Raw genomic sequence first — 17,781 nt, forward strand, 5'->3', positions numbered from 1 at the left:
ACTTAGAGGGGTGAGTTACCCCCTGCCCCCACTACTGTACACATGGGAAACCGAGTTCCCGAGAGGGGAGGAAAGGTGTCCCGCGTCACACAGGCTGAGCCTGACTCTCCTCAGGGCTCCTTCCATCTGCCCCCTGTTCCTCTGCTACCTCCTGGGTTTCTCCTGGACCCTGTTCACAGGGCAGGGGGTTGCTTGAGCTGGGATTTCGTGCCAGCCACGGTAACCTATCTTGTGGTCATTCCTTGGTCTTATCCCAGTGGGGACTGCAGAGCACAGCATCTGAGGCTGGACCACACAGAGGGAGAAGGGTTCTCAGACTGGCCCCAGGCCACAGGGTAGAGGCCATAACAGCAAGGGAGGGGGCCTGGGCCAGCTTGGTGGAAGTAGGGTCATAGGGGAATATGGGGGACTCCAAAGACCACAGAGTCAGGTCATACAGGGATTTCTTGTGCCCAAAACTCCATCAGTCTTTACCACTCCTTTCCTAGCATTTTCCTTGGCCATTCACCTCCAAAGTCTCGACCCCACTGCTGGGACCAGGATAGCTTGGTGGCAGTGAGGAGGAGTTTCAATCTCAATCCCCCTCCCCCCAAAAGCTAGTCTGGAAGTCAGGAGATCCAGCTGCGGACTTTTTGTGTGGCCTTGGAGAGGTACCTTGTTCTTCCTGAGCTTTGGTTGCCATGCATACATAATGGGGGACTCACTGTGCTGGAAGGCTCTTGGGATGCTCTATCTGCAAGTTCCTTAGAATTGGATTCTGGCTATGGAGAGGAGGCTAGCGGGCCCCAGGGCAAGGGGACAGCTGGGGGCCAGAGATGCAGCACAGAGGGGAGGGGGCGGCTGGTGGTGGCTCCCCCGGGAAGCTGGCAGCCGCCAGTTTCCGGCCAGCCCAGCCGTCCGGCTGGCCCATCTGGAATCACTTAGCCCCTACTCCCATTAACCCTTGGCAGACACCAGGGCTGTTACACCTCCTTCCAGCTGAAATGGGGGTGGGAAATGCAGAGCCACATAGAACACCACAGGGCACTCTCCGAGGGCTGGACAGTTGAGGCAGAAGGGTCATGATTTGATGGGGGAGATTCTGGAACCAGAAACAGAGCTGGATTCAAACCCCAGCTTATGCAGTTCCCAGCTGCATGATCTTGAGCAAGTCATTCAAGCACCTGAGCCTCAGTTTCCTCTTCTAGAAAATGGAGATAATTTGAGGAATGATGCATAAGACTATCGTGACATGTAATTCACTTAAAGGGCTTAGTATAGTGTCTGGAAGTTACAGTTGAAACAACGGGTTCCTCTCATTCCAGCTGCAGCCCATCACTGTGCCCCTGGGCTAAGCTCTCCTTCTCTGGGCCTCAGTTTCCCCTGCGCACTCTGAACTGGTGGGCAGTGCACATGAGCAGTGCAGCACCACTATTCTGGGGTAGTCAGCATAGCCCCCAGCCCCACTGTGGGCAGGAGCAGTCTCCCACCTGTCTACTCGCTCAGCCCAGCCTCAAGTACTGTTTGCTCAGTACTTCCCCTGCCCTCAGCATGGTAGTCGTAAGTTCAAGGTGAGCTCTACCTCTTCCTAGCTGTGGGACCCTGAACACATTGCACGATCTGAGCTCTCTCAGCCTCAGTGTCTTCAGGTGCATGGGGATACATGCACCTACCTCATGGAGTTGTTGAGAGGCCTGAATAAGTGATGCATGGAAGGCGTTTTATGTAAGGAGTAGAGCAGAGCAAGAAAGAGCCACAATAGGTGACAGATTCTCAGGTGTCTCTGGGAGCTGCTGTCATAGAAGTCCTCTGTCAGGATGCCAGGATGGGAGGGAGGCTCGGCCAACCCCTTGTTTTACAGCCAGGATGACCAAGGCCCGGTGATAGAAAGTGACTACGCGAGACCAGGACTGGAACCAAGGTTTTCGTCTAGACTTTCAGGCTCATGCTCTTCCCTGAAGGAGGGAACCAGGCTGAACCGAGCCCCCCTTCCCCAGACCCCCACCCACGCCTGTCAGCCGGAAGCCACAGTTCTCAGTGAGGCCAGAGGGGAGAAGGGATCCAGAAAAAGCGCCTGAGTGGGAAAATTCCCAGGAGGCCGGCTCAGCACTCACTCAGGCAGGACCAGCAGCCACCACATCTGGCTCTCCCACGCTCCCAGGGCTGCCCCCTCCCAGGCTCTCCAGGCTTGGGCCGAGGAAGCAGCACACATGTCCCAGGCATCAACAGTCATCTCAGATGTCTTAGGCTGGAAGCATCCTAAGAGTGAGTTCATTGTACAGGCACAGAAACTGAGGCCCAGAGAATGGAGAAGACTTGCCTGTTGTTAGTTAGCAGAGAAAAAGGGCTTGGAATGTCAGACTCCTGACCCCCAGCTCAATGTCTTTCCACCCTGCATACCGTGAGCAGGTAAGTCCACGTACCTGCAGCTTCTCCTCCTAGACACTCAGCAAAGTGGCTGTCTAGTTGGGCAGAAGGACCAGTGAAGCTGCAGGACACATTCCCACCCTAGATACCTAGGACTGCTCTTACTGGGCCAGACAGTGGGCCACCAAGTCCTGATAGGTTCCTAGGAGATAAGAGCTTCAAGACCCTGCCTACCTCAGCCTCTCCCCAGCCTCCAGCTAGCCTCAGCCTCAGTGCCCCCAGGGAACAGGGTGTGTCCTCCTGGTACAGAGATGGCTCAAGGATCATCAGAACAGCAGGACCCTCAGAAAGCCACAAATCTCCTGCCTCTGGACACAGTAGGTCCCAGAGAAGGCCAGAACCTGCTCACGGGCAGACAGCAAGTCTGGAATGGGGCCTCCGACTCAGACTCCCTGTTCCTTGCATCATTTCTCCATGCAACAGAAGTTAATTGAGTACCTACTATGTGCCCTGCCCTCCAAGAGCTGACAAGCAAACACCAAGGAAACCACAAAATAATATCCAATTGTGATGAATGATGAAAAAGAGAGAATAATAGGCTGTGTAGGTGGGGGTTCCTGTTTAGGTAGATTAAGGCTTCTCAGGAGAAGAAATATTTCAAAATTGAGACCTGATGTTAGGAGGCCACACACAATGCAGGGACAGCAACAGTGTTCTAGGTAAAGGAAAGAGCATGTGCCAAAGCCTGGAGGCCAGAAAGAGCTTGATGTGCTTGAACAGAAAAAACAGAACGATTGAGGCTCAGAGAGGGGACATGGTATGGTATAGGCTAGAGAGGTACCCAGGGGCCAGGTGTCAGGGCCTTGCGGGTCTGAAAGGAGTCTGGCTTTTATTCTGACAGTCGGGAGGGGCCGCTGCAGCATTTTAAGCAGAGGACTAATGAGATCAGGTCACTGAGGTGCACTGTTGAGAATGGGCTAATGGGGGCCAGAGGTGAGGCTGGGAGGGGGGTGGAGGGGGGTGGAGGGGGTTAGAACGGAGGCTGTTGTAGTTGACCATAGGCTGAATGCCCGCTCCTATCCATCTAAGAGGCTGCAGGAATGACAGGAAGTTGGGACTTCTGGGCCCCAGTCCATGCTTGACCACTGACTCATGGTGCGACTTTCCTTTCGTTCTCTGGCTTCTCTATCTTCTCTGAGCAACAGGTCGGAGCAGTGTTTCTTCGGAGGAGGACATTCTGTCCCCTCTAATCCATAAGTGGCATTGTACTGGGGAACTTCCTCCCTCCTCCAGGCCTCTGTTTCCCCACAGAGATGGGGAGGAGAATCAGCACCTTCGAGTGTATAATTGAGATCAGGCAGCCAGTGAGCCCTGCAGTAGTACCTGGCCACACCAGCAGGTGGTGTCCCCAGCCTCTGGCGGGCCAGGAGGAGAAGAAAGGTGTTTGGAGGGAAGAAGGGCGGGGAGAGAGGTCTGGAAGACAAAGACACCTGACAGGAGCCCCAGCAGCCACCTGAGAGACTCATATCTGCCCCCTGGAGGTAAAAAGGGCAGGAATTACCATCCCTGCTTCTACCTAAGAAACAGCTCAGAGAGTGAGGTTGAGGCTTGGCTGGGACTGGCCCCCGGTCAAAGCCCTTTGGTAATGCTGGTCCTGGAGCCCATCAGCTTCTCTTAAGCAAACCACTTCCAACAGAAAGCTGAGCCCAGAACCTTTTCTCTAGTAGGGCCATAAACCTGATTTTAAAACCAAGTTATCACGAAGATCTTTATGAGGCCATCGTCTCTGCACCCCACCCCAGGAGGCCCTGGTAGGGGTGTGTGAGAGCAGCCCAGAGGGAGGACTTCCAGAGGGAAGAGGGGCCCACCCGAGGAGCCAGAGGGAAGGAGGGATCCAATAAACAGCCGCTCCCAGAGATAAGGGGCTGTCAGAGAGGAAGAGGCTGCGACTGACTTGGGGGGTGGCTGGAAGCGGGTGGTGCTTCTACACCCACACATTGTCACAGAGCCAAGGCTGGACCACTGTCTGAGACACCCAGTCCTTAGTGGTCACATGGGGACACTGAGGCCCAGGGAGGCAAGGGCAAGTCAAAGGCCAAGGTGGGGGAGGACCTGCAATTTCAGACGCCGAGTTTGGGACTTTTAAAGAAGGTTACAGTGACCTCAAAAGGGGGAAGGTCACATCAAGGCTGGCTCAGGTCTCTGATTGCTGGGTGGTCCATCGAGGGGTGAGTTTGAGGGGAGAGCTGAGGCTCTTTTGCATGATGAAGCCAAGGGAGGAAGAAGAACCAGGTATTCGTTTCAGCAAAACCCCGGGGGTGGGGTGGAGGTGAGGGTAGAGGCACTCACAGGCTCACTGCCTTCCTAGGAGGTCTCAGCTGGAAAAGAAAGAACTTCCAGATAGGCCACTGACTTGCTGGGTGGCCTCAGGCAGGTGATTCCACTTCTCTGAGCTCCAGGTGCTTCACCTGCAAAATAGAGATAACAATCAACCCTACCTCACTGGGCTATTTGAGGATGAACTGAGATAATACAGGTCTCCTCACGATCTAAAAGTAGAGCATTCCTATGAAACGTTACATAAGCAGAAATGGCATAAAGCAAAAAAGCAATTATCTTGGGACACATCTTGCTAATGGATGCACAAAATAAGTTGAGATGGAGCACAGATGCACATGGACACAGTTCAAAGCTATGGCGGCTTGATGCTGAGATGCTGAGTGTGGTTCCAGAGGAAGGAGCTTGGTGGGGCCACTCACTGTTTGAGGTATGCTCTGCTCACTGCAAACAAACTGAATTGCTATTTTTGCCTTTTGCCTTTCTTTGCAAAAGCGAAAATCCTCTTCAGATTTCTTTTGATTAGCAAAAACAGGTACTAATGTAGGTCTATCATAAAAGCCAAGTGGCATAAAGCGAACTTCCAAAAACCCTATATATGCAAATGACTTGGCATGATGCCTGACACTTAGTAAGTGCTCATTAAATAATGATGCTATTATTATTACTCCAGCAGAGGTAAAGAGTCAAACCCTGAAATCTCAGAGAGATGCAGTCAAAGGCCATGGAGCTGGGAGTCAGCAGACCTGGGTCTATTTCCAGTACAATACTGACCTGCCGTGGGAACTTAGGGGAAAAAAAAATACTTTCTTTAGGCTTCTGGGCCTCAGTTTCCCTATCTGTAAAGTGAGCGGGTTGGCTCTCTAAGGATCTTCCATGGCTAGGATGCTACAAAACCTATGATGCACCTGCTTTCCTACCCTAGGTGGGTTGGAGGATCAGCAGGATTGGGCCGAGTTCCCATAGGGCACTTTGGCTGGACAGAGAGAAAGGCCAGTGGGATCAGGAGACCCAGCTTCTGTGCCCGGTCCTGTTACCTGTGTGACCTTGGCCAGGTATCTGGACCTCTCTGTGCTTCCTTTCCTCACTCAGTGAATGGGACTAGTTTGCCCCACCCTTCCCAACACCAAGAGCTCAGGAAGAGCAGGCCCAAGGCGAGGGGTGTGGTGGGATGGGCGTGGAGGAATGGGGGAGGCCCACTCCAGGAAGTGTCTGTGGAGTGGGAGGCACACCCAGCCTCCACCCTAGGAAAAGACAGCACTGAAGGGACCACGGAGCGTCTGGCATGGCTCCCCCTGCCTCAGGGCTCTCTGGCTCTGCAGTCTCCCTGATCGGGGAAATCGTCCCTGCTTTGCCTGGAAAGTCCCCCATCTCTCGGCCACCACCCAAGTCCTAGACACAGTCTTCCTTGCTCCCGGAGCCCTGCCCAGCTTTTGTGCTGCTCTCCCTGCAGCTGCCCCTCCTCTGGCTCATTCTTCACCAGCCACAGCTATCCTCCCGCTCTAACCTTTGATAACAACTTCCCACACCCCTCATCAGGCCTGGCCCACTGGGCCTTACTCTGCCCCTCTCCAGACTCACGTCCCGCTCCCCCGCTCATTTCCCCATCACTGAACTCCAAACTAGTCTTTCAGTTCTAGGGGACCCCACGTTCCCACAGGCCACTGTTGCTCGGCCCACAATGCCCTTCCCCACTCCCGGGGCCTCGATTCACATGTCATTTCCTCTTGTAAGACTTCCATGTCTCTTCCCTTTGGGTGAAATCTCAGGATTCCTAGGCCTCACCAAGATGCAATATTACCTTTGTGATTATTTGATTCAAATCTGCTTCTCCACCTTCTCATTCTATAAGCATTCTGAGGGCAGTGTCTCACCCAGTACCTAACACAGTATCAGCACAAAAGGGAAATACTAATACATACTTGTCAAATGAATGAAAACACTGAACAAATGAATTCCTATACCTATTCCCAACCTTTAAGCCTTCCATCTACATCTGATTTAGCATATTCTTGGAATAAGAGGTCACCAACCTTCCCACTCCCACTTTCCCCAGGATAAGCATCCTTTCTACAGCAGCCCTGACAGAGGACTTCCAGCGGTCGTTTGCATGCCTCCCGTGATGGTGAGCTCATTCTCTTTCATTTCCTGATAGACGCCCCTTTAGAGAGCTCTTTATTATGAGTGTCTGTGTCTGTGTCTGTGTCTGAAATTTTCTTTCTCTCAGGTTCCACCTCTACCCTGTCCCCTTCCCCAAACTCAGACCTTCAAGCCTGACTCCAGGTCTCCTCTTTCTCCAGTCTGAACAGTCCCTGTTACGTCACTTCGGAGAGTAAAGCCAGGTCTTCCTTTCTCTGTATACCTCCCAGTTTCTCACTGACCCCTTGAACGCTTGGGTCCTGAGTGGAGCCCAGCACTCTATATAACTTCTGAGTAAAATTTCACCAACACGTCCACTTCCGGACACAGGAAAGGGTGCCTTCCCTGCAGAGGCAGCCACGTGCTCGTCCATGTCAGCCACAACCCAGGCGGCCCCTCTCCCCTCTTCAAGAGCAGCCTTCATATTGCCGTACATACTTGGGCACAGCTTCTTTTCTTTCTGGGCCTCAGAGCTTCCACCTGTACAATAGAAAGAACTCCTCTGAGCAGGAACGAGAGCCCTGGGCTTACTGTCCCTGGCTCTGTATGAGAACAAAATTTATACCAGGGTCAGCTTGATGGGTGGGTCACCTGTACAGTTATACAGGGCCCAGTGTTTAGAAGGGCCCCATGCTTGGTTGAACACTCTGCTGTTGCCACCTTGAAATTCTTAATAATTTTTGGAATCTCACACTGCCATTTTGGGCTGAGTCCTGTAAATCATGTCCTGATCCTGACACATCTGTCTAGCCCTGAGATGATGCTGACCTCTCCGGCCAGTGTGGTGACTCAAGGGAGAGACAGGTTACATAGCTAAGACCCTGATTCTGTCCACCTCTGGGGACCACATGTCCCTGCACATTTAGGGGCCCCCCCAAGACATATCAGAGGCTCAACTCCCTTAAGGGGCTTCTGAGAAGCTCTTTGACACTGAACCCCTTGTGGAGAAAGAACCCTTCTCTTCCAGGCTTTATGCCCCAGATCCCCGACCTTCATGAATTCTTGCCCAAATCCCTCAACCTTGCTCCCCACTCCCAGTTTACTCATGGCCCCTCAACTGTTTACCCCACGCCCCACTTGGGTAGCTGTGAAATGTGTGCTAGTCTTTAATTGAGTTGGGGGAGGGGGGAATGCAGGATGCATTTAAAATACTCAGGGAGCCCCAGCTGTAGTAAATAGACCAGGGCTTTAGGGTCCTAGTTCACACTAACCAGCTGTTAAAAAGGACAGTTTTGAACCAACTGGAGTACTTCGAATATGAACCGGGTGCTAGATAATAGGAATTTGCGTTAATTTTGTTGGATGTGATAATGATATATTATGTAAGAAAAATGTCCTCGTGTTTTAGAGATGCATGCTGAAGTATGTAGGGTAAAATGACATGATGTTTGATATTTGTTTTAAAATACTTAGCCAAAAAAGGAAGGGAGGAGATGAAATAAGTGACAAAATCTTCGGTGATACTTCCATAGCAGTTCACTATACAATTCTACTTTTGTGTACATTTGAAAGTTTTTGTTAAAATAAAGAGGAGATGTAAGAAATCGTCAACAGAATTTTGAAAAGTTCCTCAGATTGGCCCCCCCTGCCCCCGCGAATGCCCCTACCCCATCTCCTTCAAACTTTCTCCAGCCAACGCAGGCCAACTCTCCAATTGTATGCAGACTTCGTCAGGCGTATATGTGCATCTTCTCAGTAAAAACATCCACAGCTTTCATCGGAGACTCAGAGGGGTCGTGACCCCTGCCCCAAAAGATTAAGGACCCTGCTACCTTACAGACAGGAACCCTGTTTGAAGTCAAGTTGGCCCCTCACCTCAAGCTGTCACTTTGCGGAGTGTACTACAGGCCTGGTGTGGCTGTGTGACGCTGGCCTGAAGTCCCCCCTGCAGCCCCTGGGATCTCTTTTATCCTGGGGGAAGACGAGGTGTCCAAGCAGCTAGGCCGCCGACCTCGTAGGAGACTCCCATACCTAAAGTGCCTCGACGCTCGCCCAGGATGAGCCCTCCACGCCCCCATCCCTCCAGGCCCCGGCCCGTCCACCTCCCGCTTGGGGCGGCAATTTGTCTCCTTTTGAACCCCCCGCCCCCGACGGGTTTCCCCCTTTGATTCGAGACCCGGAGGCTCCCCCCGCTTTGAAATGCAAACCCGCCTCGGCTGGGGCCGCAGGCGGCCTGGGGCTATAAAAGGCCTGGGTGGGGCGGCCCGGCGGCAGGGCCGGCGAGTTCAGGTGAGCTGTTGCTCGTCGGGGCGGCCGGCAGCGGCGGCTCCAGGGCCCAGCATGCGCGGGGGGCCCTGCGGCCACCATGTACGTGGGCTATGTGCTGGACAAGGACTCTCCCGTGTACCCTGGCCCCGCCAGGCCCCCGAGTCTCAGCCTGGGCCCTCAAGGCTACGGGCCTCCGCCCCCGCCCCCCGGGCCCCCGCAGTACCCCGACTTCACCAGCTATTCTCACGTGGAGCCGACCCCCGCGCCCCCTACGGCGTGGAGCGCGCCCTTCTCTGCACCCAAGGACGACTGGGCCGCCGCCTACGGCCCGGGCCCCGCGGCCCCCGCTGCCAGCCCAGTCCCGCTGGCATTCGGGCCCCCTCAGGACTTTAGCCCGGTGCCCGCGCCCCCTGGACCTGGCCCGGGCCTCCTGGCGCAGCCCCTTGGCGGCCCGGGCGCGCCATCCTCGCCAGGAGTGCAAAGGCGGACTCCCTACGAGTGGATGCGGCGGAGCGTGGCGGCCGGAGGCGGCGGTGGCAGCGGTAAGGACCCCTCCCTGGCTCTGCGCCTCCGGACGGTTCCCCTGGGCACCGGCAGGTGCTAGGACAAGGCCCTGGCCGCCCCGTGTCTGACCTCTGCCCTGGCCCTGCTTGGATTCTCCGGAGTGCGGCCTCCCTGACCACTCTCGCCCTAGGGGTCTGTTCTCTTGGCTTCCCCTTCGGAATCCCAGCCCGAGTAAACACAACCTGTCTTTCTGTCTAGATAGGGCAAGTCGGAGACCCGGAGAAGTGAAGATACCTTGCTCTGTGGTTTCGTGGCAAGGCCGGAACTAGAGCGCCAGGTTTCAGGCTTTTAACCCAGGGCTCTTTTAGCGACACTGGCCCTAATCATCATCCGTTTTTTCCACTCCTACTCCAACTCCAAGCAGAGGCTGCAAACCCGCCCCAGAAGGGATGGTGCACTGATCGTGAGAATGTGGTCAGGTCACTTTCCAGGTCTCAGTTTCCCCAGCCATACGGTGAAGATATTGGTGGGTCATATCTTTTGGACTAAATAAGAGCCTTTTTTGGTTAAATTGGCGGGTGGGGGGCTCCCTACCTTTTCATTCCAGGGCCCTTCCTGAACTCTTGACCCTGGGGGAGGGGAAAGCAGGAGCAGTTGGGAAGGTGGCTGCTGTTTGGCTCCTAAGCCTGTGAACCTCCTGCCCCCAGGCAGGCCTCTCTGATCCACCCTCTTCAAAGGCAGGGAAGGGGGCAGGACAAAGGCCCAGCTTTAATGAGGGGCGGCCTGACCTCCTTTATAGATCCCCCCTTTGTCATGTAACAGGCTGAGTCTTGGCTCGGTAGTGACTCCTGTTGGCCGGAAAGTGAACATGATACCCTATTGTCCTGACTGTGTCCGGCTTGTCCTGACAAAGGCCACCTGGCCTGGGGGGCGGGAAGTCGGCCTGCCCACCCTTTGATGTCCAGCCCCTCCTCCCCTTTCCCCAGCTGGGAGTGAGCCTGGGACTTCCCCACCTCCTCTCTCTCTTCACCCCCACGTCTCCACACATGCCCAGCTCACCCAGGGGACAGATGCTGAGGAGGACTTCGTCAGCAGCTACAGGTCTGGCTGTAATCGTACCACCTTCTGGGGAGTCCTGTCTGCCTCCAGAGGCCGCAGAGAACTGGGGCTTATGCCCCTGCTCTGCCCCTCGTTTCTGTGACCTTGGCTAAATTGTGACAGCTAACCTTTATGTTACACTTATTAGTGGACCAGGCACTGACCTAAAATCTTGCCTGTATTAACTCATTTAATTCTTATAACATCGTAGGTACTATTATCATCCCCAGTTATAAGATGAAGAAACTATGGCATGGAGAAGTTAAATACTTTAGCAAAGCCATATAACCAGTAAATGGTGAGGCTAGGGCTTGAACCCCTTGGCAGATTGACCAGCGAGCCTGTGCACTAATCTCCTAAACAACAGCTTTTCTTAAATCATTTATCTTTCCTGAGTCTCAGTTTTACCAACTGTGACATTAAAGGGGAGGGTCTTGTACCTTCGTTTGAAAAATCTGGTAGAAAGTACAAATATTCTCCCTAGAAAAGAGCGTTGCCTAATATGGCAGACAATTTCAGGGGTTCCAGAGGCTCCCAGAAGCTTTATCCATAAACTCCTGTTGAAAACCCTACATGAGAGATGTCTGGGGCCACTGACCCTCAGCGTTTTGCAATTCTGCGTCCGTTCCCTGGAGCAGGAAGCCCACTTTCCTGCTCCCCTGTTCCTTGTTGCTGCCTGCTGATCAGGTGACTTTGGAAATGGATGGGGAGGTTCCACAGGGGCAAGACTTGGAGAGAGGCCATCACTGTGTGAGAGGGAGACAGTGGGCACATGGGGGTCAGAGGACTGGCCGAGACCTGGAAGAGCTTCCAGGCCATATGATGTCAGGCAAATCACCTCTTTTCTCTGGGCACAGAAGCTGCCAGCCCAACTCAGCATCTGGTCTCAGAAGTTATTTGGAAACTGTTGTCCCCAGGCAGGTAAAGGGACTGGGAGTAACTCTGCCCAAAGGCTAAAGGCCTTTCCCCACTTTACTCCCAGACAGTGGAAGGAAGGGCCAAGGGGAGGTATGTGGGGTCCTGAGGGAAATGGCTGCCCAGGAGCCAAGTTAGACTCATTCTGCCAAGGAGGCAGGAGCCTTGGCCTTCTGGAAGGTAGAAGCTGCTACCCGTCTGCACAGGGGGCATCTGACTCTGACCAGTGCTTCTGAGGTGAGGGCAGAATTGGGATGGGGTCACAGACCCTACCTGAGAGAGAGGCCAAGCCCCCCTCCTCTTTGGCTTCAGTTCCTCCTTCTGGGCCATGAAGATACAGGGTTTCTCAGGGGCGTTTCCTGTGTCAGTGCTGTTGTCTCGGATGGCAGAGAGGTCAGTGCATGCCACACGCCGCCCCCCTCCAGCCTCAGTCCCTTCCTTCTTGGCCAGTCCATTCTTCCTCTCTTCTGAGCCTCTAGCATTCTACAATATCTGAACTAGATAGTTAGAGACCAGACATACAGATGGGGAACTGAAGCCCAGAGACTATAAAGAATGTTCTAGTTTTACCCAAGTGGAGGCTGGACTAGAATAGATGTTGGATGAGTCAGTTAAAAAATTTCCAAAGGTTTCCCATCATATTTAGAGAAAAATCTACACTCCTTCCTGAGGTCTACAAGACTGTAGAACATCAGTATCTGGCCCCTGCCTGCCTCCCTGACCTCACCCCAGGCCACTCTCCCCTTGGTCACCAAGCTCTAGCCATTCCAGCCTCCTTTTAGTTTCTCAGACATGCTATGTTCTACTGCAAGTCTTGTGTATATATTGTTTCCTCTTCCCGGAAACCGCTTTCCCTTGATTCTTTGCAGGCCTCAATCTTTTTACCCTCAGGTCTCAGCTTTATGTCACCTCCTCAGAGATGTCCTCCATGATTTCATAAGGAAGGCTTCCCCCTATATCCACTGATAATCTTTGCCATGTTTCCTTCGGAGCACTAATCCCGATTTCAATTACTCACTTATTGGTATGTTTGTATGTTGTCTGTTCCCCCACCCACCCACTAAGGTAAATGCCCGTGAGGTCCAGAGCCACTATATTTCAAGCACCTAGCTCAGTGCATGGCATTTAGTAGGTGCTCAATACATTTTGTTGAATGAATAAAAAGGGCAAGTATGATGAATAGTAAGACGACTCTGAGAGAAGAGGGGAGAGATGAGATCTTGGCTTTGACACAAGTTTCCGTGGTCCCAACCCTGGAGAAGGGACCCTGGAGATGAGACTATTCAGTCGGGCAGTTCATGCCAATGGTAGAAGCCTGGTTGCTCCCCTCTCCCCACTGGGACAACAAGGTGCCATCTTCACCTGGGGAACTGGTGTAGCTGAGGCTGGGACTAAGACCCCAGCTTTATTCTAAGGATGGGGCGTGAAAATGAGTAAGATGAAGGAGAGGCTCTTGGCCTTCATCCCACGATCAAAATATTAACCAATTTCAAGTGATCACTGTCATTTGAGGCCAGGCTTGGAAATGACTACAAGGGGTTCTATCCTTTTGCCTTCCCCCTTTGCATCTATAAATACCAGCATTTTCCTTAAGAGGGTTCTACATCATCCTTTTATCAAAGGCTCAGGAGCCATTCCTTGTGAATAAACAGTGCTTTACAGGTTAATGGTCCACTGAGGGAGCTGAGGCCCCACACACCTAGGGAGACGTTCGCTCAGGTGACGACACTGTTGCAGCAGGGTTTACGTCTTCAGCTTTCAGATGGAGAAACTGAAGCCCATGGAACCCCCGCTGCATCCCAGATGCTCTCCCTTGGCCCATTGCCACAGCCAGCAACCTGGCCTCTCACCTTCAGCCTCTCTGATGCTCTAGTGTCTCCTAAACGCTTACCAGATTTACCCGTTCAAGGCACATTTCCCTGCTCGAGAGCATTCCATGGCTCCCCCCTGTCATGGAATTGCCCTTTCATTTTATGCCATTTTATTGCTGTAAAATCCAGCACCATTTCTATGGTGCTTAGAGCCCTCTTGAGAACTAACCCTCAACCCACTTTTGAATCCACTCTCCCACTAGTTTGCCTAGATATACAGAGGTGCTTACTGGGGACAGTTAAGAGCCGGGCCTTAACTGGGATTGCATTTCCATTAGAACCTGCGTTAACATCAGGCAAGTTAACTCGGATCATTTCTCTGAGCCTCAGCTTCTTCCACTGTAACTTTAGGTTAATAATAGGATTCCACCTTGAAGCAATGGTACCTATAAAGCACAGCCTTGAGCCTGGCACAGAGTAGGTGGTCAGTGCATCGGCGCCTGTGACCATCACTGCCAGTCTTTGGCAGGTGGACTCAAGCATACACCTTACACTCCCTAGTCTGGGTCCCTCAACCTGAACTACTCTCCTTTCACTCAAGCATACACCTTACACTCCCTGCCTCTCTAGTCTGGGTCCCTCAACCTGAACTACTCTCCTTTCCTCTTCTCCATCTTCACCAGTTCAAATGCCGCTCCTTCTGCAAGATCACCTCCTCTTGGAAGTCCCCCTTGGTTCCTCCTTCCCCAGCACTGTATCAGGCCCTTGTTTTAACAACATTTGCCACTGACTTGCCATCTACCATCTGTTATCCCCTCAAGTCCCAGTCTTAATCAGTTCCATCTTTCTTGTCATGCCTTGCCCATAGGAGGAGCTCATGGTAAAGCTGATAACTGAGGCCTTGGCTGTGTCCTTACTGTGTGCCTGGCACTGTGTCAAGAACTTTGCATGGGTGATCTCACTTAAGCCTTATAACAACCCTAAGAGGTGTGAGGATCTATTAGTAGCCTTGTTTTACAAATAAAAAATGTTGATAAGGCTCAGAGAGGGTAAGGTAGCTTGCCCAAGGCAGCACAGGGTTCAAACCCGGACACTACAGCCTAAGGAGCATCTATCAAATAAAGCAGCCCCCTTGGCATGGGAACCCACGCCCCCTCCCCGTGTGTGTCCCAGCCCTGGTAGGGGGAAAGGAGGCCAGTCGGAGAAGAGCTGTAAGGGGCTGAAGGGGTGAGGAGCACAGCAGGGGCCAGGCTGTTTAAAAGTGGTTCTCAAGGCAGAAGCTCCATGTGACACCTCGTCTCTCACATGTAGCTGGGAAGGGGAATGACCCAGATAGAAGGTGGCAGAAGGCTGTTTTGGGTTGAGTATTTTCTCCCTCTGCTTTGGCAGATAGCGCTGCTGAGAGCCAAGGGAGTCTTTCCAAAACGGCTTTGTTAGCGGCGGTGTCTGGCTTCTCAGGAGGGAGCTGTCTCAGTGGACTGACCCTCACGTTTCCGTCCTGGAACTCCTGGGATTTGAAAACAACGATTGTGCCTGGAGTCAGGGCCATCCTCATGTTAACGTGCTAAACCCTCCCCACGCCACGCTCGCTCCTCGAGTTTGTAAGGGATCCCCATGAGTCCCTCTGCACCAGCAGACAGGGAGCAGGCATGAGTGAAAGCCGAGACCGATGCTCTAGGCTTCACATCCTCCCATGACTTCCTGTTGCTCTTGAACTCAAATCCAAACCCCTTACCCCAGGGCTCAGAGCTCTGCTAGCCTCTCCAGCCTCATTATGTGCCTCTATCATTCATTCAGGCAGGCAGGCAGGCAGTAATATTTCAAGTGTCTCTTCTGTACCAAACATTTCTCTAGGTGCTGGGGATTTCAGCCAAAATAGGCAGATAGGGTCCCCTCAGGGAGCTGGCACTGTCTGCCCCTGACTCTGCTAGCTCTGCCTTAGGGCCTTTGCATGTGCCGTTCTCTCTTCCTAGAATACTTTTCCCCATCGGTGGCAAGGAAACCTTCTCAACCTTAAGTCTTAGCTTAAATGCCGCCTCCTCCAGACCCTCCCCCAAGCTAAATAAAGTAGGCCTCTCCACCCTCTACCTTCTGCCACTTAATTTAGCTCTCAGCTCTATGTTGCTTTCCTTCATAATAATCACAGTTTGTAACTATTTCATTTGTTCCTTTGTTTGTTTTTAATCTGCCCCCCCCATCAAAGAGGGAATGAACTGTTTAACAAATAAGTTAGTAGTACGTAATTGTTAATAGTAATCATAATATGAACTAGCATCTATTGAGTACTCAGCATTTTTTCAAATGTAGACATTTCTGACTAGAGCAGCACATTTCTGTATTAAATGAATGGCTTTGACTAAGGCTGCGGGAGCAGTGGGGCTAGACAGAAGGATTTCCTTTGGAGGCTGAGCTGACCACCTGATGGATTGGATGTGGGGAGCCAGGAGGTGCCACCGAGGGTTTTGGCCTGAGTGGCTGTAAGATGGAGGCCATTGATTGGAGTCAGGAAGACCAGGAAGGAGTAGGTTTGTGTTATGTATTTAACAAGATCCGTCACTGTGTGCCAGACACTGTTGTAGAATGGGGTGAGCAAAGTGGCATGGTGCCTACCCTCACAAAGCATACAGAGAGCCAGGCACCGAGGGGAGGGGATTTGCCAAGGTCACACAGTGAGCTAGGAAAGGGCTGGAGTCCAGAGCCTCTCCCCACACCTCCACCCAGAATGGGAGGCTTCAGGACCTGACACCTGCAGACCGCTGGGCGGGTACTTGACTTCCCGACCAGGGGAGGATGGCCAAGGCAGGGCAGAGCCCTGGAAACTCCACCAGGAAACAGCTCAGAGAGGCCTCAAGTCGTACCGCCTGGGAGAAGACTTGAAGGGACAAAGCTGCCGTTTGCAAATTTTTGAAGGGCTGTTCTGGACCAAGAATGTCCCTTATTTTTGATGCTTCTGTGGAAAAACCTAGGAAGAATAAATGGATGCAAAAATAGGCTGCTTTGCAAACAGTATAATCACGGACTGGGTTAGGTGTACTATGCAGACATGGACATCTGGCCCTTGGTAGGAGTTTGGTCTAGCAAAGTCATCCAATAGAACTTCTTGTGATAATGGAAATGCTCTATATCTGTGCTGTCTAGTATGCTAGCTACTAGCTGCATATATCTTTCGGGTACTTGAAATATGGTTAGTGTGACTAAAGGCCTGAATTTTAATTCTATGTAATTAATTTAATGTTAAGTAGCCACATGTGGCTAGTAGCTGTCATATAGGACAGTGCAGGAAAGTCCTTTTCAGAAGGGCCAGACATCCCTCACCCACTCCCTCCCTGTCTACCACCTGGGCAGCACCCACTGTGAGGGCATCCTCTAGCCAAGTCCCTCAGACACGTGTGGGGCAGGAGGCGCCGGGGAGCTCACCCACCCACATCTGTAGTGCTGGTCTGGGGAGGGCTAAGAGAAGTGCAAGCTCTGGGGCCTTTTAGCAGGAGGGAGCACAGGGGAGTGGGAGGGAACGTGGGAAAGGAAAAAGATATACTTGAGTGAAAGGATGGTGGGCATGTTTCAGTGTATCGATGAAGAGGAAAGAATTGGTTCTAACTATGATGAACATGCAAATAACTTTAGTATAAAACATGTGACATTATCTAGATAACATATATAAGAAGGCTGCAGAGGTGGCAGGGCATCGGGCAGCCCTGAGGTGGTGGTGCTTCTGGAGAGGGGCCTTATCCTAGCAGCTTTCCACTGAACTGAGATTTGAGGAAGTCCCTATGCATGAGGGGGGAAAGTCCCAGACCTTGCTGGAGTCAGAGACCTGGCCTAGGTCTGATTATACTTAGCTGAAGGAGTTGACAAGTGACTGAATTTTTTGGGCTTTCCTTCCCCTAGGGGACAGAACAGACGTGAAAGGTCCTATAAGTGTGTGTGTGTGTGTGTGTGTGTGTGTGTGTGTGTGTGTGTTGAAGGGAATTTTGATGGGTAGCCAGCTAGAGCTAGACCACACAGTGAGGGATTACAGAAGATCTGGGGCTGGATTTGTGTTCCAGGTTGAAGCTGGCAGTGTCATCCCCTGGGCCACAAAAGCAGGAGGAGGTGCTAACCCAGTGTCCACTTGATTTTCCTAGAGCACCGACCCGCGCCCTGGAGGCAGAGGCTGAACTCTGTCCTTGCCTGGCCCAGGCGAGATGGGGAGGCCCCACTGAAGGCTGCCCTGGCTCCTGGCCCCTGTCCTACAGCTGGGCAGGCCCCATATCTGGACTCTCAGACAGGGGAATCAGTCTTAGAATTCTTTTAGCAACAATAACAAACACGATCAGAGAATCAATAAACATTGGGAGCTTTGCGTTTCCAAGTTGGAAGGGACCTTATAAATAAACAGTCTCGTCCAACACACCACCACCCATTGCACAGATCATTTCCCAGC

At 52.4% G+C, this 17,781-nt stretch overlaps 1 protein-coding gene across 1 annotated transcript in view; it reads left to right on the top strand.

Moving 5' to 3' along the window:
- Positions 1–9,034: 9,034 nt before the first annotated feature.
- The window catches only part of CDX1 (caudal type homeobox 1), a 15,192-nt gene continuing 6,445 nt past the window's right edge, over positions 9,035–17,781 (top strand). Inside the window, exon 1 of the mRNA XM_006906395.3 lies at positions 9,035–9,572. Coding sequence (XP_006906457.1) covers positions 9,128–9,572 — 445 coding nt within the window. The 5' untranslated portion in view covers positions 9,035–9,127. The remainder of the gene's footprint in view (positions 9,573–17,781) is intronic.

Source organism: Pteropus alecto, unplaced genomic scaffold (genome assembly GCF_000325575.1).
Source record: "Pteropus alecto unplaced genomic scaffold, ASM32557v1 scaffold40, whole genome shotgun sequence".
NCBI classification, from domain to species: Eukaryota; Metazoa; Chordata; class Mammalia; order Chiroptera; family Pteropodidae; genus Pteropus; species Pteropus alecto.